This window comes from Pristis pectinata, chromosome 25 (assembly GCF_009764475.1).
Source record: "Pristis pectinata isolate sPriPec2 chromosome 25, sPriPec2.1.pri, whole genome shotgun sequence".
Lineage (NCBI taxonomy): Eukaryota > Metazoa > Chordata > Chondrichthyes > Rhinopristiformes > Pristidae > Pristis > Pristis pectinata.
In genome coordinates this window covers 26,147,037-26,169,442 of record NC_067429.1, presented here as the reverse complement: position 1 = coordinate 26,169,442, position 22,406 = coordinate 26,147,037, and the positions used below count along the sequence as shown (strand labels likewise).

The following is a 22,406-nucleotide window of genomic DNA, read 5'->3' as shown; positions in this document are numbered from 1 at the left end:
TTCAAAGTCAGGATGGTACGTGACTTGAAGGGAAACCTATAAGTGTTGCTATACTCTATCTTCCTTTGTACTGCTTGGGTAAAGAGGTTGTGGGTTTGGGAGGTGCTGTTGAATTAGCCCTGGTTGGTAGCTGCAGTGCAGTTTGTGGATGGTACACACTGCAGGTACAATTTCACCCACTTAACTGGCAAACGCACTCCCAGTTAAGTGCACTAAATTGTTCAGGATGTGGTAAGCTTTCTGAGTGTTATTAGAAATGCATTCATCCAGGCAAGGGGAGAAGAATCCATCACACTCCTGGCTTGTGCCTTGTAAATGGTCAAAAGACTTTGGAGAGGCAGGAGGTCAGTCATTTGCCACAGGGTACCCGGCCTCTGATTTGCTCTTGCAACCATAATATTTAAGTGGCTGGTCCCCTTGAGTACCTGATGGTGGAAGCTTGGAGTGGTCATGCCATTGAATGTCAAGTATAAATGGTTGGACAGTATTTTGTTACAAAGGGGCATTACCTGGCATATATGTGGCACAGATGTTATTTGCCCCCTATCAGCACGCAGCCATGGGCTGCTTCATTTGGTGAGGTGTTGGGATTGGAATTTAACATTGTGCAATCATCAGTGAGTCTTCTTACTGGGATGGAAGGAAGGTCACAGACAACGCAGCTGAAGGTAATTGGCCATGAGTTTAGACAGGGGCTGCTGGGTGTTGGAGGACTTGGTGGTGCTGAGGCCGGGTGTGGGTTTGGTAGGATCTGCTGAAAGAGAATTGATGTGAGCAAGTTTCTCTCTCCAGTGAAGCTGATTAACACTTGGACTGAAGTTCATAATATGAGAAGGTAAAGGCACTGGCTTCAGATGAGATCAGTGCTGAGCTCACGGATATAGATGTTATAGCCGGTGAAGGTCTGATTGACTTTCTTCCATCTTGTAACTCTGTTAGTATTTACCTGGAGGGTGTTGCAGCTCTTTAGACAGAGGAACCGTGTTATACAACCCCCACAGCATGCTTTCTACTTTTGGAGAATCCACGCCATGTTCTCCCTGACGAGAAATTGTGAGTAATGATTTAGGAATCGTTATCCCCCTTAGGAATTGGTTTCGCTCATTATTTGAGCACTAAGTGGGTGTGGTGTATTGCACTAACACCTAGTCGTGGTCTTGCAAACAATAATTGTAAAATTGGGACATCCTTTAAGAAATGATGGCAGTTTTCTCCTATCTAGAAGTGATGAAGCACACTTGCACCCACAGCTAACATCTGCCTGCTGGGGAGCAGGTCAGAGCCACACTGGGAGTGTCAAGGCTGCCATGGCGATAAGGGGAAACATGAGGTGGGTGGAAATTGGGGATGAGAGGGAATCAGGGGCAGGAAGGATGGCATGGCTCGCTGGAAACATGGTGGGGCTCCAATGCCATGGATCTCCCAGCGCGGCACTGGGACCACTGTCACCGAGAGCACCAGGGCGGTCGATCACAGCACCCTGCACTGAGCAGCACAGTGCAGGGAGGTTGTGACTGTCGGTGCTGCCAGCAGGCAAAAGGGCAGCAAATAGAATGAATATTGTGGGGGGGAGGCAGGGAGAAGATGAAATGGATGATCGGGGGTTGCCATTGAATCACATATTCTTCTGAACCAACTGAGTGTTTGCTCCTTATTTCATTGAGAGTGAACAGCAAAGTGTTGGGTCGTGTCTGTCAGTGCATCAGTGAAGCACACTGCCACTTTGAAAGATCGGGCACATTGACCGGTTTGATTGCAGGAAACTTGAAATAAAAGTTGCCTTAGACACTGTTTATCCACATGTATTGATGTTTATTGAGCAGTTTGTCTGAAAACTACAACCGATTAAACTAGGAGTAGCCTGTTGCTGTGACACTGGACTGGCCTGTGTAACAATGGTTGTTGGCTTCATGGTGGGCATAGGGGCATGCTCAGGAACTTGCATTTGCCAGCTTTTGGATAGATATCCACCCATGTCCTTACTATGGCACAATGCACAAGTATGCTCACACCCATGTCCTCATGTTGCTTTTTCTTGGACTGTTTGGAGGGTGTCACATGCGGTCCAACTCATCTCCCTTGCAACCACACCTAAGGGGAGACCTGCTGTCATTACCTGAGACTCAGAGAAACGTCAGCAAGTCCGTGTCATAAGGTCAAAAGTTACTTCAGACTGAAAGGTGTTCAGAGGAACCTTGATGTCCTTGTACACAAATTGGTGAAAGTTAACATGCAGGTCCAACAAGCGGTGAGGAAGGCAAAAAGTTTATTGGCATTTATTGCAAGAGGATTTGCTTAGTAGAGCAGAGATGTCTTGCTCCTGGTGAGACTATATCTGGAACACTACATACAGGTCTGATCTCCCTTAAAGAAGGATATTCTACAATAGAGAGAGTGCAACAAATGTTCACCAGGTTGATTTAAGATGGGGATTTTGTCGTATGCAAAGAGATTAAGCAGACGGACTAGAGTTAAAGGTGAGAGGTGTAACATATAAAATGCTTAATGGGTTTGACAGTTTAGATGAAATGATGATGGTTCTGCTGGCTGGGGTGTCTAAAACCGGGGGTCACAGACTCAAAATAAGGGGTCAGACATTCAGGACTGAGCTGAGAAATAAATTTCTTCCCCCCGAGGGTGGTGAATCTTTGGGATTCTCCATCCAGGAGACTGGGGAAGCTCAGTCACCGGGTATATTCAAGACAGATTAATAGATTTTTAGGCAGGGACGTGGCATTGGGGTGAAAGGTCAACCATAGCAGAGCAGGTGTGAAGCCAAATGGCCTCCTCCCACTTCTGTTTCTTGTGTTCTTACACAAACTTCAGTTTCACTTTGAATGACGAAGCAGCTGTCCTAACAGTTCGTCTGAGAAATGTCTATTATTTTTGGCAGCCTCCTTGTAAGGATTCCTATTTATACTTGGCATTTCCAGTCTACAACTGCTGGAGATTGCTTTATTTATTTGTTACTTACAGACTGAGATAACAGTTGGGCCTCGCTGGGTTTGCCAGAAGTGATGAAAAATACTAAAACGAGAGCTGTCAGTGTTGGGGCAGCACGCACACAACGATTCAAGTTTCCAGCCAAGGCCCGGGCATCTTTGGTTCTGACAAAACATTGTTTATTTGATGAGAAAAAACATCTTGTTGGGGTTTCGTTCTGATGTTGCTCTGATAAATGAGATCGCTCATCTTAGCAAGACCCGTCTTGTATACAGCTTGATGTGGTGATCTTAGAGTCACATGGTACCGGAACAGGCCCTTCAGCTCACCATGTCCATGCCAGCCATCAAACACCCATCCATACTTACCCCAGCACTTGGTCCGTAGCCTTCTGCACCTTGGAAATTCAAGTGCTTCTCTGGATATTTTTTAAATGTTGTGAGAGTCTCTACCTCTACCAACCACTCAGGCAGATTCCAGCCACCCTCTGGGTGAAAAAATTCCTTGTCTGATCCCTGCTAAACCTCTTGCTTCTAAATCTATGCCTTCTAGTTTTAAGTAACCTCCTACACTTTACCCCATGCATGCTCCTCATAATTTTGTACACCTGTCAGGACCCCCCTCAGCCTCCTTCACCCCAAGGAAAGCAACGCCAGCTTGTAAACTCATTTCTCATAACTCAACAGTCCATCTCGGACGACATCCTGGTGAATCTCCTCTGCACCTTCTCCAGTGCGATCACACCCTCCTATAGTGTAGCGACCAGAACTGCACACAATATTCCAGCCGTGGTCTAAACATTGTTTCATTAAGTTGTACCGCAACCTCCTTACTCTTATATTCTATACCCTGTCTAATAAAACTAAGTTTTCTTAGTGCTTTCTTCACCACTTTATCTACTTGTGTTACCATCTTCAGTGATCTCTAATTACACCAGTAAGGTTGATCTGTCACTTCAGGGACCCCTCTCTTTGGATGGGTTGACAGGGGTGAGATTTCTTGATTAGCAGAAGCATTGGAACTACCAACATTTAAACTGGTTGTTTCCATAAATGGGTAACACCAGCTGATTAGCTGGGTAGGAAGGTTTCAGAGATTTAGAAATCTATTCAAGCAAGTGGGATGGGGGAGTGGTGAAGTTGTGGAACGTGCTCTTGGTGTGTGGTCATCCTAGAGAATTTCTAAGGTCAGTGGAAAAGCAATAAAACCTATCAACCCCCCTCAAGAAGGGATAATGCAAAGTGCTGAGGACTTGGCAGATATCTCAGTTAAGATGGAGTGTTGGACAGAGGGGTGGCTTTCAGTAGAGCCAGCCCAATGCAAATCCAGCTTCCTGCTCTTCCCACTGTGGTGTATGGTGCCTGGTTAGAAGGATTAAAACAGGATCATTCAGAGAGCTGCACAAACAGTGGGAGGAATTTAGAAATCCCATCCTCCAGAGAGTCCACATTCTGTCATGGTTGGACTGACACTTGGACTGGTTTATTGATGTTGAGCTGAGGGTTCCAAAGGATACAGATTTACAGCAAGAAAGTGAAAATGTTGATTAGCAGTGGTACACTTCAGTGGTCAAGTCAGCCTGAAGGGAACCATCGCTGGATGTCCTAGTCATTGGAGACCTAGTGGAACTTCACCTGTCAATCGGTGATGGGTAATTATCTAAACTCTCTGTGCTCTGGTTAGTGCTTGCCATGCACAGACAAAAAAAAAGTGAAGGGGATTAAATAATAAATACAACTGGAATAAATCAATTCAAATGTCAGTGTTCTAGCACTAAATCCAAAGGGAATCGTTCATTTGTAGTGGCACTTGTATGAGAAAAGATGAGAATATCGTTTTGTTGAGCTGGTCTGGGGAATTTCAGCCCAAGGCTGGTTGGAATGCAGAAAGATTGCAATCTAGTTATTGAAATGCAATAAATTAGCTGAAACTGATTTACCAAGGGAAGGGAAGACTGCAGAGAGGAACTGAGAGACGGGATGGGTCTTCCAGTCAGAAACGTGTTAGGAAATAAGCTCAGCACCCCTGCACCCAGCTTTCTTACCTTCTCAAAGGCTCACTTGATAATTCATCTGCAAAGGTCACTGTGACCCTCCTGAACTTCAGTAAAGTGCACATTTGTCAGCTTTGATGTCAGACGGCTCATGCTGTAGCCCACTGCATCCCTCTGAGACTTTCCCCACTGTCACAGGTAGACAAATGGCGTGGTTTGAAGGTGGGAAGTCATTAATGAAAGGTCATTGGCCTGAAACATTAACCCTTTCTCCCTCCAATGACACTGCCTGACCTGTTGAGTATTTCTAGAACTTGTTCTTATTTCTGGATAGTGGCAAGGAGCGGCTGTTGACAACAACACACTCGAGGGCAAAAATCAACCAGAGTTTTGTAGTGAAATTATTTGCAGTGGCACTGTATGATAAAAGATGAGAATATTGTTTTGTTGAGCTGGTCTGGTGAATTTCAACCCAAAGCTGGTTGGAATGCAGAAAGATTGCAATCTGGTTATTGAAATGCAATAAATTAGCTGAAATGTGCACTTTTGTGGACACGAGCTGCAGATTGAACGGAATGGCTGTGATGCACTCTAAAATTGGGCAGGTTCCAGGCTTCCTTGCTCCCTTAAAATCCAGCAAGCCAAGCAGAATCTGTGGAAAGAGAAACAGTCAATGTTTTAGGTTTGTGACAGAACAGATGTTTAAATGTGTCCATAGAGACTTATACCAGTAAGAAGCAATTCTCTCAGAAGAAATACAAGTCTTTCCAGGGAAAGATCTGTTCAGTGGGACCTTGAATCCAGTCTTCACAATGAGGAGATATTTGAAAATATCTCTTTCAAAGTTACATCGGAGCAGTGCTAGGTTGGACTATTTAGCCTCTGCTCTGTCATTAAATTGCCTCATTGCTAACCTGAACCGTAGCTTCATTCATCTGTGTTACTTCCACATCCATTAGTAAAAATCTGTCTACCTCAGTTGTGAAAACACCAATTTGTTGTCAGGTTCTATAACCTTCTGGATTTGTCCCGTTGCCCTTCAGAAGGTGCTGGGGAACTGCTGCCTTCAATTGTTGCAGTCCTTCTGGTGAAGGTGGTCTTGCAGTGCTGTTGGGAAGGGAATTCCAGGATTTAGACCCGGCAACAATGAAGGTATTTCCAAATGTACAAAGTATTTCCAAATCAGAATGGTGTGTGACCTGGGAGAGGGACCTGCAGCGGTAGGGTTCCTGGTTGCCCACTATCCTGTCCTTCCAGCTGGTGGAGAGATTTTTCCCTCAATTATTTCACCCATATTAGAAAGGCTTGATGCCACAATTGCTCCAAAGCTACCAGAATGTCAAGACCAGTAACTCTCTCCTCATCCCCAGAACCCAGTTCTTTTGTCTGTTTGGACCGAGCTCTGGAGCTGAGTGATATAGGGGCTACCCAAATGTACGTCAGTGATCAGGTTATTGGTGAGTGAGAGTGACTGATGCCTTCTGTCACTATGATTGGGAGTAGACAGGTGGGGCTGTAATTAGACAGCTTTGCGTTGTCCTGCTTTTTTTTTGGATACAGTCCTGGGTAGAGGCCAGTGTACAATTAGTACGGCTAGTTCCACGCTGCAAGAGTTGGGACATTGTCTGAATCTGTAACCTTTGTTCCATCCAGTCCATTCAGTTGTTGCTTGACATCTGGCTTCTGTGACGATGGGGACCTCAGACGGAAGCGAAGATGGTTCATCCACTCAACACCTCTGGCTTCAGCCTTGTCCTTCAGTACACATACCTTGGGCCCTGCCGCCAATGAGGGTGGGGATGTTCTTGGTTGGTTAATTGTCCATCACAGCACACAACTGGACGTGACCCCTTCTGGGGTTGCTTGGCTTTGATTGGCACTTGCTGAAAGTACACGTGGTGCCACAATTCTCGGTGCCCTGACGTGGCAGTGAGGAAATGCCAGTTTTGAGCAGATGTTATCTTGGCTCAGAAACCCTCCATCACTTCCTCTTTGCCAACATCAAAATGGTTTCACCGCCATCCCGTTCCCTTCCCCCTTGACCCTACTTCCCTCTCTCTGTTACAACACTCAGCTTTATCGACATCTGCATACTGTTGGCTTCAGGGGAAGTGTGATGTCATTCAACCAGAGTGCTCCCCTGGTTAGAGGGAAAGATGTGCTGGGCCACAGGATTACAGGTGGTGTGTGTTTCTGCCAATGATGTTGGGCCACAGCGCCTCATGGAGGCCACGTTCTCATCCGCAAAATCTGTTCAAGTCTGTTGAATTGAGAACTATGCAAGCACCAGTCAAAATAACGGAGAATATCCTCGGTGTAGTAACATTGCCGACTCTATAAAGACTCCGAAATGGTCGCCACTGATAGGGATTTTTTCCTTGAAGACACTTTCAACTCTGGCTCAGTTGGGTGCATGTTCTCCATGTAATCAGGGTCTGGGTTCAAACTCCACCCAGCGACTTGAGCAGGTAATCTAGGTCAACACAAGTGAAGTACTGAGGGACACAGTGTTGTTGGAGGGACTGTCTTTTGGGGTGTGACATTAAACTTGAGGCCTCACTCACCCACAGAGAGGCAGGGGCGATCTCCCTGGTATCCTGGCCCATACTTGTTCCCCAACCAACACTTGAAGTAGAAGATCCAACACATGACAGTTTATAGGAGCTTTCTGCGTGCAAGGTTCCTGCCACATTTACTTTGTTGCATCAATGACTGCTCTTCACAGCATACTTTAACATCTCAGAATCTGTCTTTCTCTCCCTGGTCCAGATAACCCCATCGGCCTCCAAACAAAGCTGTCAGCAATACATTCACTACTGGCTTAGATTCTCCTACACAGCTGTGTAGTATCGTCCTGACACAGCTACCTGTGGGAAAAACCTTAAATTGGTTTATTATTGTCACATGACCTGAGGTACACTGTAAAACTTTGCTTTGCATCCCATCCATACAGATCATTTCATCACATCAGTACATCGAGGTTGTACAAGGGAAAAACAATAACAGAATGCAGGATAAAGTGTTACAGTTACAGAAAGAGTGCAGTGCAGGCAGACAATAAGGTGCAAGGCCATGACGAGGTAGATTGTGAGGTCAAGAGTCCACCTTATCGTATAAGAGATCCATTCAATAGTCTTATAACAGTGGGATAGAATCTGTCCTTGAGCCTGTTGGTATGTGCTTTCAGACTTTTCTATCTTCTGCCTGATGGGAGTGGGGGAGAAGAGAGAATGTCCAGCAAGGGTGGGTCTTTGATTATGTTGGCTGCTTTACTGAGGCAGTGAGAAGTGTAGAGGGGAGGCTGGCTTCTGTGATGTGCTGAGCTGTGTCCACAACTCTCTGCAGTTTCTTACGGTCTTGGGCAGAATGTCTCTCTCTTGGTATGGGTTTCATTCCTGTCCTAATTTACTTCATACTTTAAGCTTTAGAGAGGGTGCAGAGGAGATTTACCAGGATGTTGCCTGAATTGGAGAGCATGTCTAATGAGGATAGGTTGATCGAGCTATGGCTTTTCTCTTTGGAGAGAAGGAGGACGAGAGGTGACTTGATAGAGGTGTACAAGATGATAAGAGGCATAGATCGAGTGGACAGTCAGAGACTTTTTCCCAGTGTGACAATGGTTAACACGAGGGGACATAATTCTAAGGTGATTGGAGGAAGATATAAGGGGGATGACAGGGGTAAATTTTTTTACACAGAGAGTGGTGGGTGTGTGGAACACACTGCCTGCAGAGGTTGTGGGGGCAGATACATTAGGGACATTTAAGAGACTCTTAGATAGACACATGAATGATAGAAAAATAGGGGGCTATGTGGGAGGGAAGGGTTAGATAGACTTTAGAGCAGGATAAAATGTTGGCACAATATTGTGGGCCAAAGGGCCTGTACTGTGCTGTAGTGTTCTATGTTCATCCTTTTGGCCTTGATTTAAATGGCACCCTATATCCTGTGGAGCTGAAGGGTGGTGATGTGGTTAGAAGATGAGCTTTGAGACGGTTACAGAGAGAGGCGGGTGGAGAGATGGGAAGGGGTTGGAGGAAGGTGGTGGTGGTGCTGTTATTCTTCATGGTACACAGGAAGTGATGGAGGGTTTCTGGGGGTGAGATAACATCTGCTCAAAACCACTAAACTGAAGTTTATTCACAGTCACTGTGTCATGGCGCTGGGGATTACAGCAGGCTTGGCGGTGCGTGGGCTTGTGGTGGGCGAGGGTGAATGTTGAACAGCGATGAGGGAAGTGCTGTCTTGCTGAAGACCGGAAGCAGAAAGCAGAACGACCATTAGCACAGCTTCCTGGCCCCGAGAGCCTCAGCCTGAAATATACGCAGATTTGCAGATGTGCTTCTCTTCTGTGGGCTGAGAAGGAAGCTTCCTCCAAATATACAGAGAAAGGCAGTGATGAAATGTGTGATTGATGAGGGGAACTTGTACAGAAGTCGTCGCTCTGTGAGCCCTCCATTCACTTGAACCAACATTGCAACTTGCTACAGAATAATGTTCGAGACAGCGCAGGAGATCCTCATGTGCTTCAATGACTGATCTCCCCTGTCTTGAACATGTGTGATGGTCGACACACAGGGTAACAATTGAATAAAACTGTATTGCTTTCTAAATTCTACTTGCCCTGTCGAATGCATTGGAGTTTGCTGAGGTTCCTGGTGTGCTGCAGCCCATTAGATTGTGCACAGTTACACTGTGTCCTGTGTTCCTCCTAGAGTTGATTGTAGGCTTCAGGAAGGGGAAATCACATCTGACACATTTATTAGAGTTTTTTGAGCAAGTCTAGACCAGAAGGGATGGAGGGGTATCAGTTGATATATTATCATGGAACTCCAGCCCATCATGTCCACAGCGACCATTAAGTACCCAGCGGACTAATCCCATTTACCAGCTCTTGTATTTGAACTTCCAGAAGGCCTTTGACAAGGTGCCTCACAAAAGGTTGAGTGACAAGAGAAGAGCCCATGGTATTGGAGGTAACATATCATCAATGAGAGAGGGTGAGCTCACAGGCAGGAAGCAGTGAATAGGGATAAGGAGTGTGATTTTCAGGTTAGCAACCTGTGAACTGTGGGGTTGGACAAGGGTCGGTGCTAGAGCTGCAACTGTTCCAGGATAAAGACTGATGACTTAGAGGTAGGAGATGAATGTACAGTAGCCACATTTTCAGACTAAACAAAAATGGGTGGAAGGCAAGTAGCAAGGAGGATACAGACCATTTACAGAGAGAGACATTGATAGGTTTAGTGAGTAGGCAAAAACCTGGCAAGTGAAGTATTATGTGGCAAAAAGTGTTGTTGTTCATTTTGGAATGAAGCACTAAAAACAGTATTATTTAAATGGAAAAAGACTACAGTAAGCTGCAGCACAAAGGGTATGGAGGTCTGTATTCACAAAGCACAGAAAGACAGCAGGTACTAGGGAAGGCGAATGGAGTATTGGTCCTTTATTTCATAAGGGTTGGGGTCTCAAAATAAGGAAGTTGTACTTCAGCTGTACAAGGCACTAGTGAGACTACATCTGAACAACTTTGGTCCCCCTATTTAAGGAAAGATATGCAATTGTGGTCATTTCAAAGAAAGTTTACCTGGATGATCCTAACAAGGAGAGGTTAAACAGGTTGGTACTCTAACAGATCTTAGAGCAGGATAAAATGTCGGCACAACATTGTGGGCCGAAGGGCCTGTACTGTGCTGCAGTGTTCTATGTTTCTATGTTCATTGGAGTTTAGAAGAATAAAAGGCAATCTTATTGAAACATGATTAATACGGGGCTAGACAGGGTAAATGCTGAGAGGATGTTTCTGATTCTGGGAAGGTCTGGAATCAGAGGGCATGGTCTCAGAATAAGGTACCTCCAGTTAAGAATGAGATGAAGAAGAATTTCTTCTCTGAGGGTTGTGACTCTTTTGAACTTCCTGCCACAGAGCGCTGTGGAAGCAGAGTGCTTGGGTATATTTAAGGCCAAGATGTATTTCTAATCAGTAAGGGAATCATGCGCACGAGGTAGGCACACTCGCTCTCTACAGGCAGTCCTGCCGACGAGCTTCCTTGTGACAACACACTCGGTTGGAACAGTGACCACTGTGAGTAGCTGAGGCAGGCAGGACTGCAGGGACATTAGAGTGACTGACCGTGGGGCAGAAGAGAAACTCTGTTGGGAAGGCCCTAAACCACTTCTCTGGCCAAGAGAAATGGGACTGTGCCATGTTGAACGAGGCCCATGTTGTGATGAGGGGCGGACATTGGGTCAATCCACTACTCGAGTATAGCCTACAGTTCAAGCAGACCTCACCAACTTGGCATCTTTGCATTCTCCTCATCTACTGTAAGATCAATGCCTTTGGTTGGTGGACAAGAAAACTTGTAGAGGTTGAGATCCTTCGTGAAGGGTTGTCAACTTGCTCTTCACTGTTATCCACTATGGTTCGAGACTGTAAGAATGACAGTAGCTGAAATGTGCAGTACTGACCACTGAACCATCTCATCCAAAGATTGGCAGTAGCGGGTGTCTAGCTTGGAGTTTGCTTTCAGTGTAGATTCGGGCAGCATTGTGTTAAACCCAAAGACTCTTGAGCAGGACGTTTGAGAGCTGCAAGCCGAGCAAACTCACGTGGGAACGTTTTTACACCATAATTAAATGATGATGATTTTGTTCCCACTTATGAGGATAACTAACAGAATTTTAATTACAGTGAACTTCCTTGTGGGATTGTGAACAGTCTCAGGGTAACAGGCAGTGAGATGCTTTAGAGACTGAACTAATCTGAACCTTCTCATTTAAAGCCATGTTAAGCCTCCAACTATTTTTTTCCCTCTTCCTTTTTTTTTATCAGCATCATTCAAATAATTCTCTGTTGGATGGCTTCCAAAGTGATTTTCAACAGAAGGACTGCTGAGCTGTCGTCCTTTAGATGAGACCTTAGACCAAGGCCATTCTTGACCCTCTGGGAGGATCAGGTGACACCTTTTACAAGGGCGAGTTGTCCTGACCAATACACAGCTCTCTAAGGTTGTCACTACAGTAGATGATCTGAGCTCTGATTATTATTCTGGCTGATTGTAGAGCCCTGCTCTTTGCAGTTTGACTGCTGCATTTCCCACATTATGTTGGTGATTGTAAAATATTCTGGCTGTCCTAAGACACTTAGGGTGCTATCTGAATGAAAATTAGTTCTCTATTTCTCATTCCACTCATGTACAATCTATCAGTTTGTAATTTTAATTGTTCCCCTGCCGAGTTCTGCTCCGAACGCCTCTCCCCTCATTCAGTGCTGTTGTGTGTGACCCGGGAGCCAATCATCTCCCAGGCCTTTCTTTTTGGTGTCTGGTACTGCCGGGATCTTTCCTTCCTCTTTCCACTTCTACACTGACCCCCCCCCCCCCCCCCAGCCCCTGTTCCTCTGTATGGGGTTTAACCTCCACCCACCTTCATATCTCTGTCCGGTCTCACTCTGATTTCCCTCCTATTCTGATTAACCCCTCTGGTTGGGCGTATAGTTAATAATCCCATTCCCTTGACGTTTCACCCTTTACCCTTGACCATACACCCTTGACCTGTGTTATTATTTGTGTCTCTCTGAAATGCTGCCACCTTTCAAATAAGCTTTTTGGAACATTAAACTTCGTCAGGTGAACCACATCAGAGTGTGTGATCCTACTGGTGAGGAACAGCGCCTGCAGAAATATTTCAGATAAATGAGGATTCAAATAATTTTTAATCTCCAGGGAATTATTACAAATATTCAGTGAGCAGCAGCCCATGCTTACAGAATGTGTTGTGCACCAATTATACAGAGGGTCTTTTTATTGAATCTTTTCCTTATTACTGAGCCCTCAGAGTACACTTGCTGTCTGCAGCGTGACAGGAAGTGCTTGGTGCACTAACACCATTGGACGATGAGTGCTATTTTTAAAAGTGAGAAAACTGGTTCATTCCTGAAGAGATCTGAAGGTGATTCTCGTAAAATGCAGTGTTTGTGAAACGCCAGGTGGTGTCAGCCCTACCTTTGGCTATTTGTTCATTGTGTTTCGCAGAACAGGGTGGAGGGAGTGATATGTGGGTTCCCACGATCTCTTTTTCCTTCTGAATAGTGCTTCCCACAGGGAGCTGCAGCTCGCAGTCCCTGTATTGTCTCAGTAGTACAATAACAGAATGGGATGGAGCATTCACTTAAGGCAAGGAAGCTGCTGCTTATAAGGAAGGAGAAGATGGATGAACATAGAACACTACAGCACAGTACAGGCCTTTCGGCCCACAATGTTGTGCTGACCTTTAAACCTCACCTCAGACTATCCAACCCCTTCCCCCCATGCTTCAGCTCCACAGGATATAGGGTGCCATTTAAATCAAGGCCAAAAGGATGAACATAGAACACTACAGCACAATACAGGCCCTTCGGCCCACAATGTTGTGCCGACATTTTATCCTGTAAGGTCTATCTAAACCTTCCCTCCCACATAACCCCCTATTTTTCTATCATTCATGTGTCTATCTAAGAGTCTCCTAAATGTCCCTAATGTATCTGCCCCCACAACCTCTGCCGGCAGTGCGTTCCACGCACCCACCGCTCTCTGTGTAAAAAAGACTTATCCCTGACATCCCCCTTATACCTTCTTCCAGGAGAGGAGAGAAAAAGAATTGGCGTTAACGTGCTGCCCTTCCTACTCTCAACGCTTGCAGCCTTTCGTAAGGCTACAGACCGTGAAGTACTTAAAATGGTATCTGATCACCCCTGTCATATTGGAAACCTGCCACATAATTTGTGCACAGTAAGATCACATAGTGAAATAAATTAACTCCTGATTTTTTTTTTGTGTAGTATTAATTTAAGAGACAAATGTTGGTCAGGACACCAAGGGAAATTCATCTGGCCTTCCTTAAAAACACCTTGATCTGGTAATTACACCATGTTGTTTCTTGGCATTAATAAGGCATTGCAGATCATTCTAATACTGTTTAGAATCACAGTCAATACAGTGTAGAATCAGGCCCTTAGGCCTGTACGAAACACTTATCACCCATTTACACTAATCCCACTCTAACCCCGTTCTGTTCTCCATACACAACCATTAACTCCTCCTCAGATTCTACCCTGACCTACAGACTTGGAGGCAATTTGTAGTGACCAATTAACCTACCAACCCACATGTCTTTGGAATGTGGAAGGAAATTGGAGCACCCGGAGGAATCTCACACGGTCACAAGGAGAACACGCAAACTCCACGCAGACAACACCCGAACCCAGGATTGAACCCGCGTCTCTCTCTCTCTCTGTGAGGCAGCAGCTGCTGTGAAAGCAAGGTCTTCAAATGCTGCGTTCACAGACCAGTGTTGTTGGGTTTCCCTGTGGAAGGTCGCACTGGAACTAATGTTGTCGGTTTCAGCATGGCGTTCGCTGTTGAGGTGTTGCAAGCTCTGGCAGGTCTCAGCATGAAGTACAGCAGGGTTGATCTTTGCAATCAGTTCTTAAAGGGACATTCCCCACAGTCAAATCAGCACTTTTCAGCTGTTAGTGGTGCTGCTACTAAATGTGAGTGCTACAGTGATGGGATTGGCTGGGTGAGTTCCTGATGTACTGACTAGTGATGATGAGACAAGTTGTGAACCACAGAGGCAGTTGCAACTTTGCTCTGCTTCAATGCATAGTTCACTGTCGCTGTATCTCTCACTGTCAAAGTCACTGCACTTGATGCACAATGACAGTGTGATGGTTCACAGGAACAAACCCTGAACTGACCAAGCCCAGATCATGGAAGGTGGGAAAAATTCTTTCTTCAAGCTGTTCTCCTTGACATATTGTGCCTCTTAACTAATTCAGTGAAAATGGTGCTGAGGTCAAAGGTCAAGCTTGAGGGTCTACTCCTATTTCAGATGCTTGTAACATTGAGGTTGAGCACATTTTATTGACTTATTCACTTCGAGGCTTTAAAAGATTCTGGTGTCTGACAGGGACTGAGGAGTCCCTGGGTTTGGATGTCCGAAGCACCATTTGTCAGTTTTCTACCGGAGTGTAATGTCTCCAATTCATACCACTCGGCAACCGCGCTAAACTCCTGAGTCTCTCCCTTCAGCTAATCCCGTACTGCATTGGTCTCAGTGCTGTTGCAAGAGGTTACATGACTGGACTTGGTTGACGCCAATCTGAAGGCCGCAGTTATCCCTGTTTTCCCCATAAAATTGGCTCTTCGACCTTGTTGAGTATAAAAGTTGGGAAGTCATGTTGCAGCTATATAACACTTTGGTCTGGCCACATTTGGAGTATTGTGTGCAGTTCTGGTCACCACACCACAGGAAGGATATGGAGGCTTTGGAGAAGGTGCAGAAGAGGGTCACCTGGATGTTGCCTGGGTTGGAGAGAATTAGCTACAAGGAGAGATAAAACAAACTTGGATTCTTTTTTCTGGAGCGTTGGACGATGAGGGGCAACTTGATGGAAGTACATAAAATTATGAGAGGCGTAACCCAGGATGGAAAGATCAAACACGAGAAGGCAGAGGTTTAAGGTGAGAGGGGGAAAGTTAAAGGATATTTGTGAGGCAAGTTTTTTTTCCCCACACAGGGTGGTAGGTGCTTGGAACATGCTGCCAGGGGAAGTGGTAGAAGCGGTTACGATGGCAATGTTTAAGAGGCATTTAGACAGGCACATGAACAGGCAATGAATAGAGATATAGACCAAGGAGCAGGCAGATGGGATTAATTTAGATTAGCATCATAGTCAGCACAGACATGGCAGGCTGAATGGCCTGTTCTTGTGCTGTATTGTTTGATGTTCATCCCAGGCAGTGCCCATCACCTGAAATCTGACAGGTTTCTCCTGAAGGAAAAGAGGAAGAACAATCTGGATCCGAGGCTTATGTCATATTAGCTCTGTACAAATCTCCGGCATGTGGGGCAAATGTACAAGTAAAACTGGGGAAAAGAAAAGGCTTATGTCATTTTTCATAGGCTGTATATATTGTGCACAGAATTGTAGTGGTAAACATTGCTACCCTACAGTTTGCTCATGCTTTATATGCAATAAGTAAAAGATTAAAAGGCAGCAGAAACTGAAAATTTTTTTTTATCGATGATAGGTTATTGACCCATAATGTTAACACTGCTTCTCTCTCCACAGATGCTGCCTGACTTGCTGAGTGTTTTCAGCATTTTCTGTTTTTATTTCAGATTTCCAGCATCTGCAGTATTTTGCTTTTTGATAAAATAGTAATTCTGTTTCTATTTAGTCTTAAGGAGTATAGTTCAGTTTCAGTAGAATAACTTCAGAGAACTGGAAATGCAAATAATAAGTAACCGGAAACTGGAACATTTTAGCCCAACCTTAGACAGTCGAAACATGTCCATAGCAGTATCAGAAGGCATTTATATTTCAGAATTAGTTGCAATTCTAGGAAGGAATTGTTTTAATTGTTAGGATGTAGACTTCTATGTATGTGTAAAATTCAGCCTAATCTATAAATTATATTGCAGATCAAATGTATAAATTGATCTGGATTTCCACGAAGTATGCATGTCTAAAGAACAAAAAATTAGAGATTCAAAGAGAAATATGTCCTTCAGCCAACCAAGTCTGCATTGACCATCAACCATTCAATTTCTCTAATCCTACATTAATCATATTTTATTCTCCCCACATCCCCATAAACCCTCCTCAGATTCCGTCTCAAGATGCATAACGTGACAAAGATATTTAGGATTTGCAGGAAAGGAACCTTTTTGAATGGGATGCCTGCGTCAATGAGGGATCAGTATGAAGGACTTCCTTAGCTAGACCACTTCAGTAGTTCTCTGTGTGTTTCTGCTGATGGTGCATCACCTTGTGAAGGACTGATCACACGTTGCAAAAGCAGTCTCGCTATTGGTGTAGGCTGAGGCACAAGTTTAAAAATAAGTTAACAATTCACTTTTAAATTGAAAATACAAAATGCAGGCAGCATCTGTGGAGAGAGCATTTCACATTAATGCCTTTTTATTCAACACTCTTAATGAAATTTCATTAACTGAAGAAGTTTGAAACTCTTGTTATCAAAGGCTTTTGACACTACCCCACCCCCTCCCCCCCACTCCCACTACCCCTCTGTGTCCCAGACTGAGCCCACAGATATACCCCCTTCCTTGGAATCTCAGTCGGAGTCCTCTCCCCACTTTGCGACCCAGCGGTCGGCGAGATTTCTCTGGAGCTTGGGCTGCTGGAAGAGGAGGCCACTACTGATGTTCCTCTCTCTGTGACTGGGCCGGGAAGTGCAGGAGAGAGGGATGTCCCACTCTCATTCTTTGGTGAGGGGAGTCACTGTGCAGTGACAGGACAGTCAGAAGGGCGGTGTTCTGCAATCGGCTACCTGCCCCCCTTCCAACCTGAAACAAAGTTAGGCATTGCAACTACCTGTATGCAGGTGGGATGTTCTAACCCCTTATTTTCTGTGTAGAGACTGAACTCCTCCCTCCGTTGTTTCAAGAGCATAATTTGAAGATAAATCTTCAAAGACTTGGATTATTACGCAGGTAACAAGGGCACTGCTGTTACTGCTGTGCACACTGTGACTCTTAGATGGAGGGTCTTGACCTGAAACGTAGACTGTCCATTTCCCTCCATAGATGCTGCCTGACCCACTGAGTACCTCCAGTGTTTTGTGTGTTGCTCCATATTCCAGCATCTGCAGTCTCTTGTGTACCCATGGCATCTGTTCTGGGTAGAAGTGTAGGGTACAAGGCTTGTGTTGACAAAGTGAAGTAACTCAGTTGTGGCTGAGATTCCTGTAAAATAAACAAAAAGCTGTAAAAGTGGCCATGGAATTGTTGGATCATTGTAAATGTCCAAGCGATTCACCAATGTCCTTTTTGTGTTCTCACCTGATCTGGCCCACGTGTGACTCCTGGATCACACCAACAGGCTTCTCTTCCCTCTGACCCGGTCTAACAAGTCACATGATTGTATCAGTAAGTAAATGTTCCAGTTCGAGAAGATGGGCTAGCAGCATCTTCACAGACACCACTGCCCACTCGAGGACCTTTCAAAACACCCAACGATATCAGGCACTAGAGTTGAATTTTAAAGTACTGACGTATATCATGTAGTGTTCTTTGTTCATGAGAGCTATTGGTCACTGACCAGCCATCCCATTGTCAAGATGTACTCTCTAACTTGTACATAATGTGAATAAACCCCTCCTGATCATTCCTAACTTCCAAGCCCAAGGAAGGGTCCCCTGCATGCTCTCTTCAGCTGTGCAGGCTTCATTGGCTGATCTCGTGAACAAGACTGGCAAACACAGAAGATGGTGTTATCTGTTAATGGAAGGAATCCTGTCTTGAACTGGCTGAATGCTCTGTATTTGGATGCTGTTGCTTTTCTGGGGCAGTACAGGTTGCAACTCAGTCTTTCTTAATGAATGTTCAAATAATCCCAGTGTTAGTGAAAGTTTTAAATAACAAAATCAACACGAAAAGAAGTGTTGAAGAGGCTTCAGCTTTTGATTGTATTTTTGAAACCATAACTGCCAGTGCTTAATTATGAAGTTGGTGGTTTGCAGCAGATGAGATAAGCCTGTTATGACAGTAGTTGAGGTGCAGGGAGCTCAGATATTTTTGTGCAGTGTCTACGTACATGCATTATTGATTCTATAGCTGTCATTGCTGGTTCTTTGTAGATGGGTTTGTGTTAAGCAGCTGGAGACTCAATTTTCAATGCAGTTCAGTTCTGCCTGGGGTTATTAATGTGGATCTCATTGTTTTTTTTGGCATTGTGAGATGTTTTTGAATGTACCATGCTGCATGTGAGGTTTGCATTTGTGTGCACCTTGCACATTGTTGTGCCTGGTCCAATCAGCATGTTCTGCATTAGAAATGATTCACTGAATCAGTAATAATGGTAGGAATAGATATTTACAAAGCTCCAGCCATATAAAATTTAAACCTCATAAAATCAGTGAATAATAAATCATAATGCAAGTGGGACTTGAGTTGGTGGGACTTTGAGGGTCAGATTGGAAAGTGGGCCCTCAGCTGCTTGTTTTCCTTGGGCTACAGTTTGCCTCTCCTTTTGGCCAGAGCTTTTGTAACGTGGACTATATGGTAATGACTCACACTGTTACCATTTATTTGTCCATTATCACTGGAAATGTAATTTAACAGACGGGGTCAAAGCAAGGTAGATGTTGCTTGAGCTTTCGCCAGCAGAACAAATGCTCAATCCCCACATATGGCAAAGTAGTGCAGAGAGTTAAAATTTCTTCTGAGTATTTCTGGTATATATATCTACTGTATAGATTTTACAGTCACTGACTTATTTCATTATGGATGTTGCAGATCTTACAACTACCTTGATGAGACCACTGTGTGCAGTCTCGGTCCCGTAGAGGGAGTACAACAAAGTAATTGGTTTATTATTGTCACTGTACCAAGGTACAGTGAAAAATTTTGTTTTGCATACCATCAACACAGATCATTTCACCACACGACTATATCGAGGTGGTATAAGGGAAAAGCAATGACATAATGCAGAATATTGTGTTACAGTTACAGAGAAGGTTCAGTGCAGGCTGGTAAAAAGGTGCAAGGCCTTGATGAAGTAGATTGCGAGGTCAAGAGTCCATCTTACCGTACAAGAGGTCCGTTCAAGAGTCTTTTAACAGTGGGATAGAAGCTGTCCTTGAGCCTGGTAGTACGTGCTTTCAGGCTTTTGTATCTTCTACTTGATGGGACAGGGGAGAAGAGAGAATATACAGGGGGGGAGGGGTCTTTGATTATGCTGGCTGCTTTTCCAATGCAGCAAGAAGTGTAGACCATGGAGGGGAGGTTGGTTTTTGTGATGTGCTGAGCTGTGTCCTCAACTTTTTGCAGTTTCTTGCAGTCTTGCGCAGAGGAGTTGCCATACCAAGCCATGATGCATCCAAATAGGATGCTTTCTATGGTGTATCCATAAAAATTTCCTTAGTCTCCTGAGGAAGTAGAGGCGCTGGTGCATTTTCTTGGCCATACCGTCTACATGGTTAGACCTGGACAAGCTATTGGTGATATTTACACCTAGGAACTTGAAGCTCTCAACCATTTTAGCACCATCGATGTGAACAGGAGCGTGTTCATTAGACAGGTTCCTGATATGACAGCACTGTCGTATGAGGAGAGATTGGGTTCACTAGGCCTGTATTCCCTAGAGTTTAGAAGAATGAGAGGTATTCCCTCTGGAATGTACAAAATTCCCACAGGGCTCAGCAGGCTGGATCTCTGGGTGCTGTCGTAGTCTAGAACCAGGGATCACCGTCTCAGGGTATGGGGTAAGACACTTAGGTGTGAGATGAGGAGAAATGTCTTCAGTCAAAAGCTGGTGAACCAGTGGAATTTACTACCACAGAAGGCTGTGGAGCATAAGTCATTGAATGTATTTCTGAAGAAGATGGATAGATTTCTAGACACAAAAGACATTATTGGGTGTAGGAAGCGAGCGGTAATGTGGTATTGAGAGATCATATTGAATGGGAGAACAGGCTGAATGACTGACTCCTGCTCCTATTTTCTATGAGTGACAAGATGATGATTGTAACTTTCTCCCTACTTCTCTTTCTCTGCAGAACTGCATGAACCTACCTCCAGACAAGGTGAAACTGCTGAGCCAGTATGACAATGAGAAGAAGTGGGAACTTATCTGTGATCAGGTAAATTGGGCTTGTTCAGCCTTCCAGTCTCATTTGTCAAGATATAATTTCTGACTACCTCAACTACGCGCTGATGAAATCATGTCGCTGCGACTTCAGCACTTTTCAGTGAGACGGACAGTTGAAGAATGAGATTATTTGTTGAGTCTGCCATTTATCACTGTGGACTTGATTTAGATGGATTCTTCTATTTGCATCTTTCCACAAGCCTCCAGTTCTTGGAAAGGTCATTTAAATTTCACATCAGCAATTTTTCTTGTTAAATTTTTAAACTTGTCTAAGAACTATCAGTCAATTATTTATTAAAGGAGCCTAAATTTGCGAATGGTGGTCTTCACTGATAGCTCAGGAGGCTTCAACAGCCATGGAGGTTTATGGCACAAGTGTGGTCAGTAATCCCACTGTGCCAGTGAACCTAAGCAGAGTCATTCAAAACTTATTTTACTGCCCTGCCATCTCTTTTCTAAATTTTCCCCAGCTTCAAGTGCTTATATCAGACATCCTGGCCTTTGCTTATAGCATACACCTGGTCTTTGCTTGTAGCATATACCCAGACAACACACAGAACATAAACTGTACAAGACAGTGAAGAGAAAAAAAGACTGTGCAAAGCAAGATATTAGTGCAATAAAACCACAGATACAAGTCCATGGTGATGCGAGAGGTGGTCCATAGTGTTCTGTTGCTGAGGTAGGGTTAGGGTTTTGCAGGTTGGTTCAAGAACCTGATAGTTGTAGGAAAGTAGCTGTTCCTGAACCTGGTTGTGTGGGACTCCAGGCTTCTGTACTTCCTACCCAATGGTAGCAGCGAGAAGAGGGCATGACTGGGATGGTGGGATTCCTTGATGATAGGTGCTGTCAGTGGTGGGGAGGGTTGTGCTTGTGATGCACCATGCACTCTCCGCCTGTTGAACCTACGCCAGCTCTCAGTCACCCCCCTCAGTCCCATACCCCCACTAATTTCCATGTAACCTATTCTCTCCTATGTTCCCACCAACTCCCCTCAGATTTTCCTGCCACCCACCTAAACTAGGAATAATTTACAGCAGTTAATTAATCCACCAACCCACACACCTTTGGGATGTGGGAGGAAACTGGAGTATCCAGAGGATACTCTCTGCAGCCTCTTGTGTTCCTGTGCATTGGAATTGCCATACCAGGCCATGATGCAACCAGTCAGGATACTTTGAACACTACATCTACAGAAGTTACAAATTACAACATAGATACAAATTGGACTGAGAAAAAGATTCTACTGAATTCTTTTGCTGCATAGGTTGTTAGGGTTGTTAAGAAGGTGTATGGTGTGTTGGCCTTCATTAGTTGGGGTATTGAGTTCAAGAGCCACGAGGTAATGTTGCAGCTCTACAGATCTCTGGTTAGACCACACTTGGAGTATTGTGTTCAGTTCTGGTCGCCTCGTTATAGGAAGGATGTGGAAGCTTTGGAGAGGGTGCAGAGGAGATTTACCAGTATGCTGCCTGGATTAAAGAGCACGTTTTATGAGGATAGGTTGAGTGAGCTAGGGCTTTTCTCGTTGGAGAGGAGGAGGATGAGAGGTGACTTGATAGAGGTGTACAAAATGATAAGAGGCATAGATCGAGTGGACATTCAGAGACTTTCCCAGGGCAAAAATGCTGTAATACGAGGGGGCATAATTTTAAGGTGATTGGAGGAGGATGTCGGAGGTAAGTTTTTTTACACAGAGAGTGGTGGGTGCGTGGAACGCACTGCCAGCAGAGGTTGTGGGAGCAGGTACATTAGGGACATTTAAGAGACTCTTAGATAGACACATGAATGGTAGAGAAATGGGTGGCTATG

At 44.7% G+C, this 22,406-nt stretch overlaps 1 protein-coding gene across 2 annotated transcripts in view; it reads left to right on the top strand.

Annotated features, from left to right (window-relative positions):
* fmnl1a (formin-like 1a) overlaps positions 1 to 22,406 on the top strand; it is a 184,060-nt gene that overhangs the window by 60,077 nt on the left and 101,577 nt on the right. For both annotated transcript variants that reach the window (XM_052038819.1, XM_052038818.1), the window contains exon 2: positions 20,503 to 20,586. In XM_052038819.1, the coding sequence (XP_051894779.1) occupies positions 20,503 to 20,586 (84 nt within the window). The remainder of the gene's footprint in view (positions 1 to 20,502; positions 20,587 to 22,406) is intronic.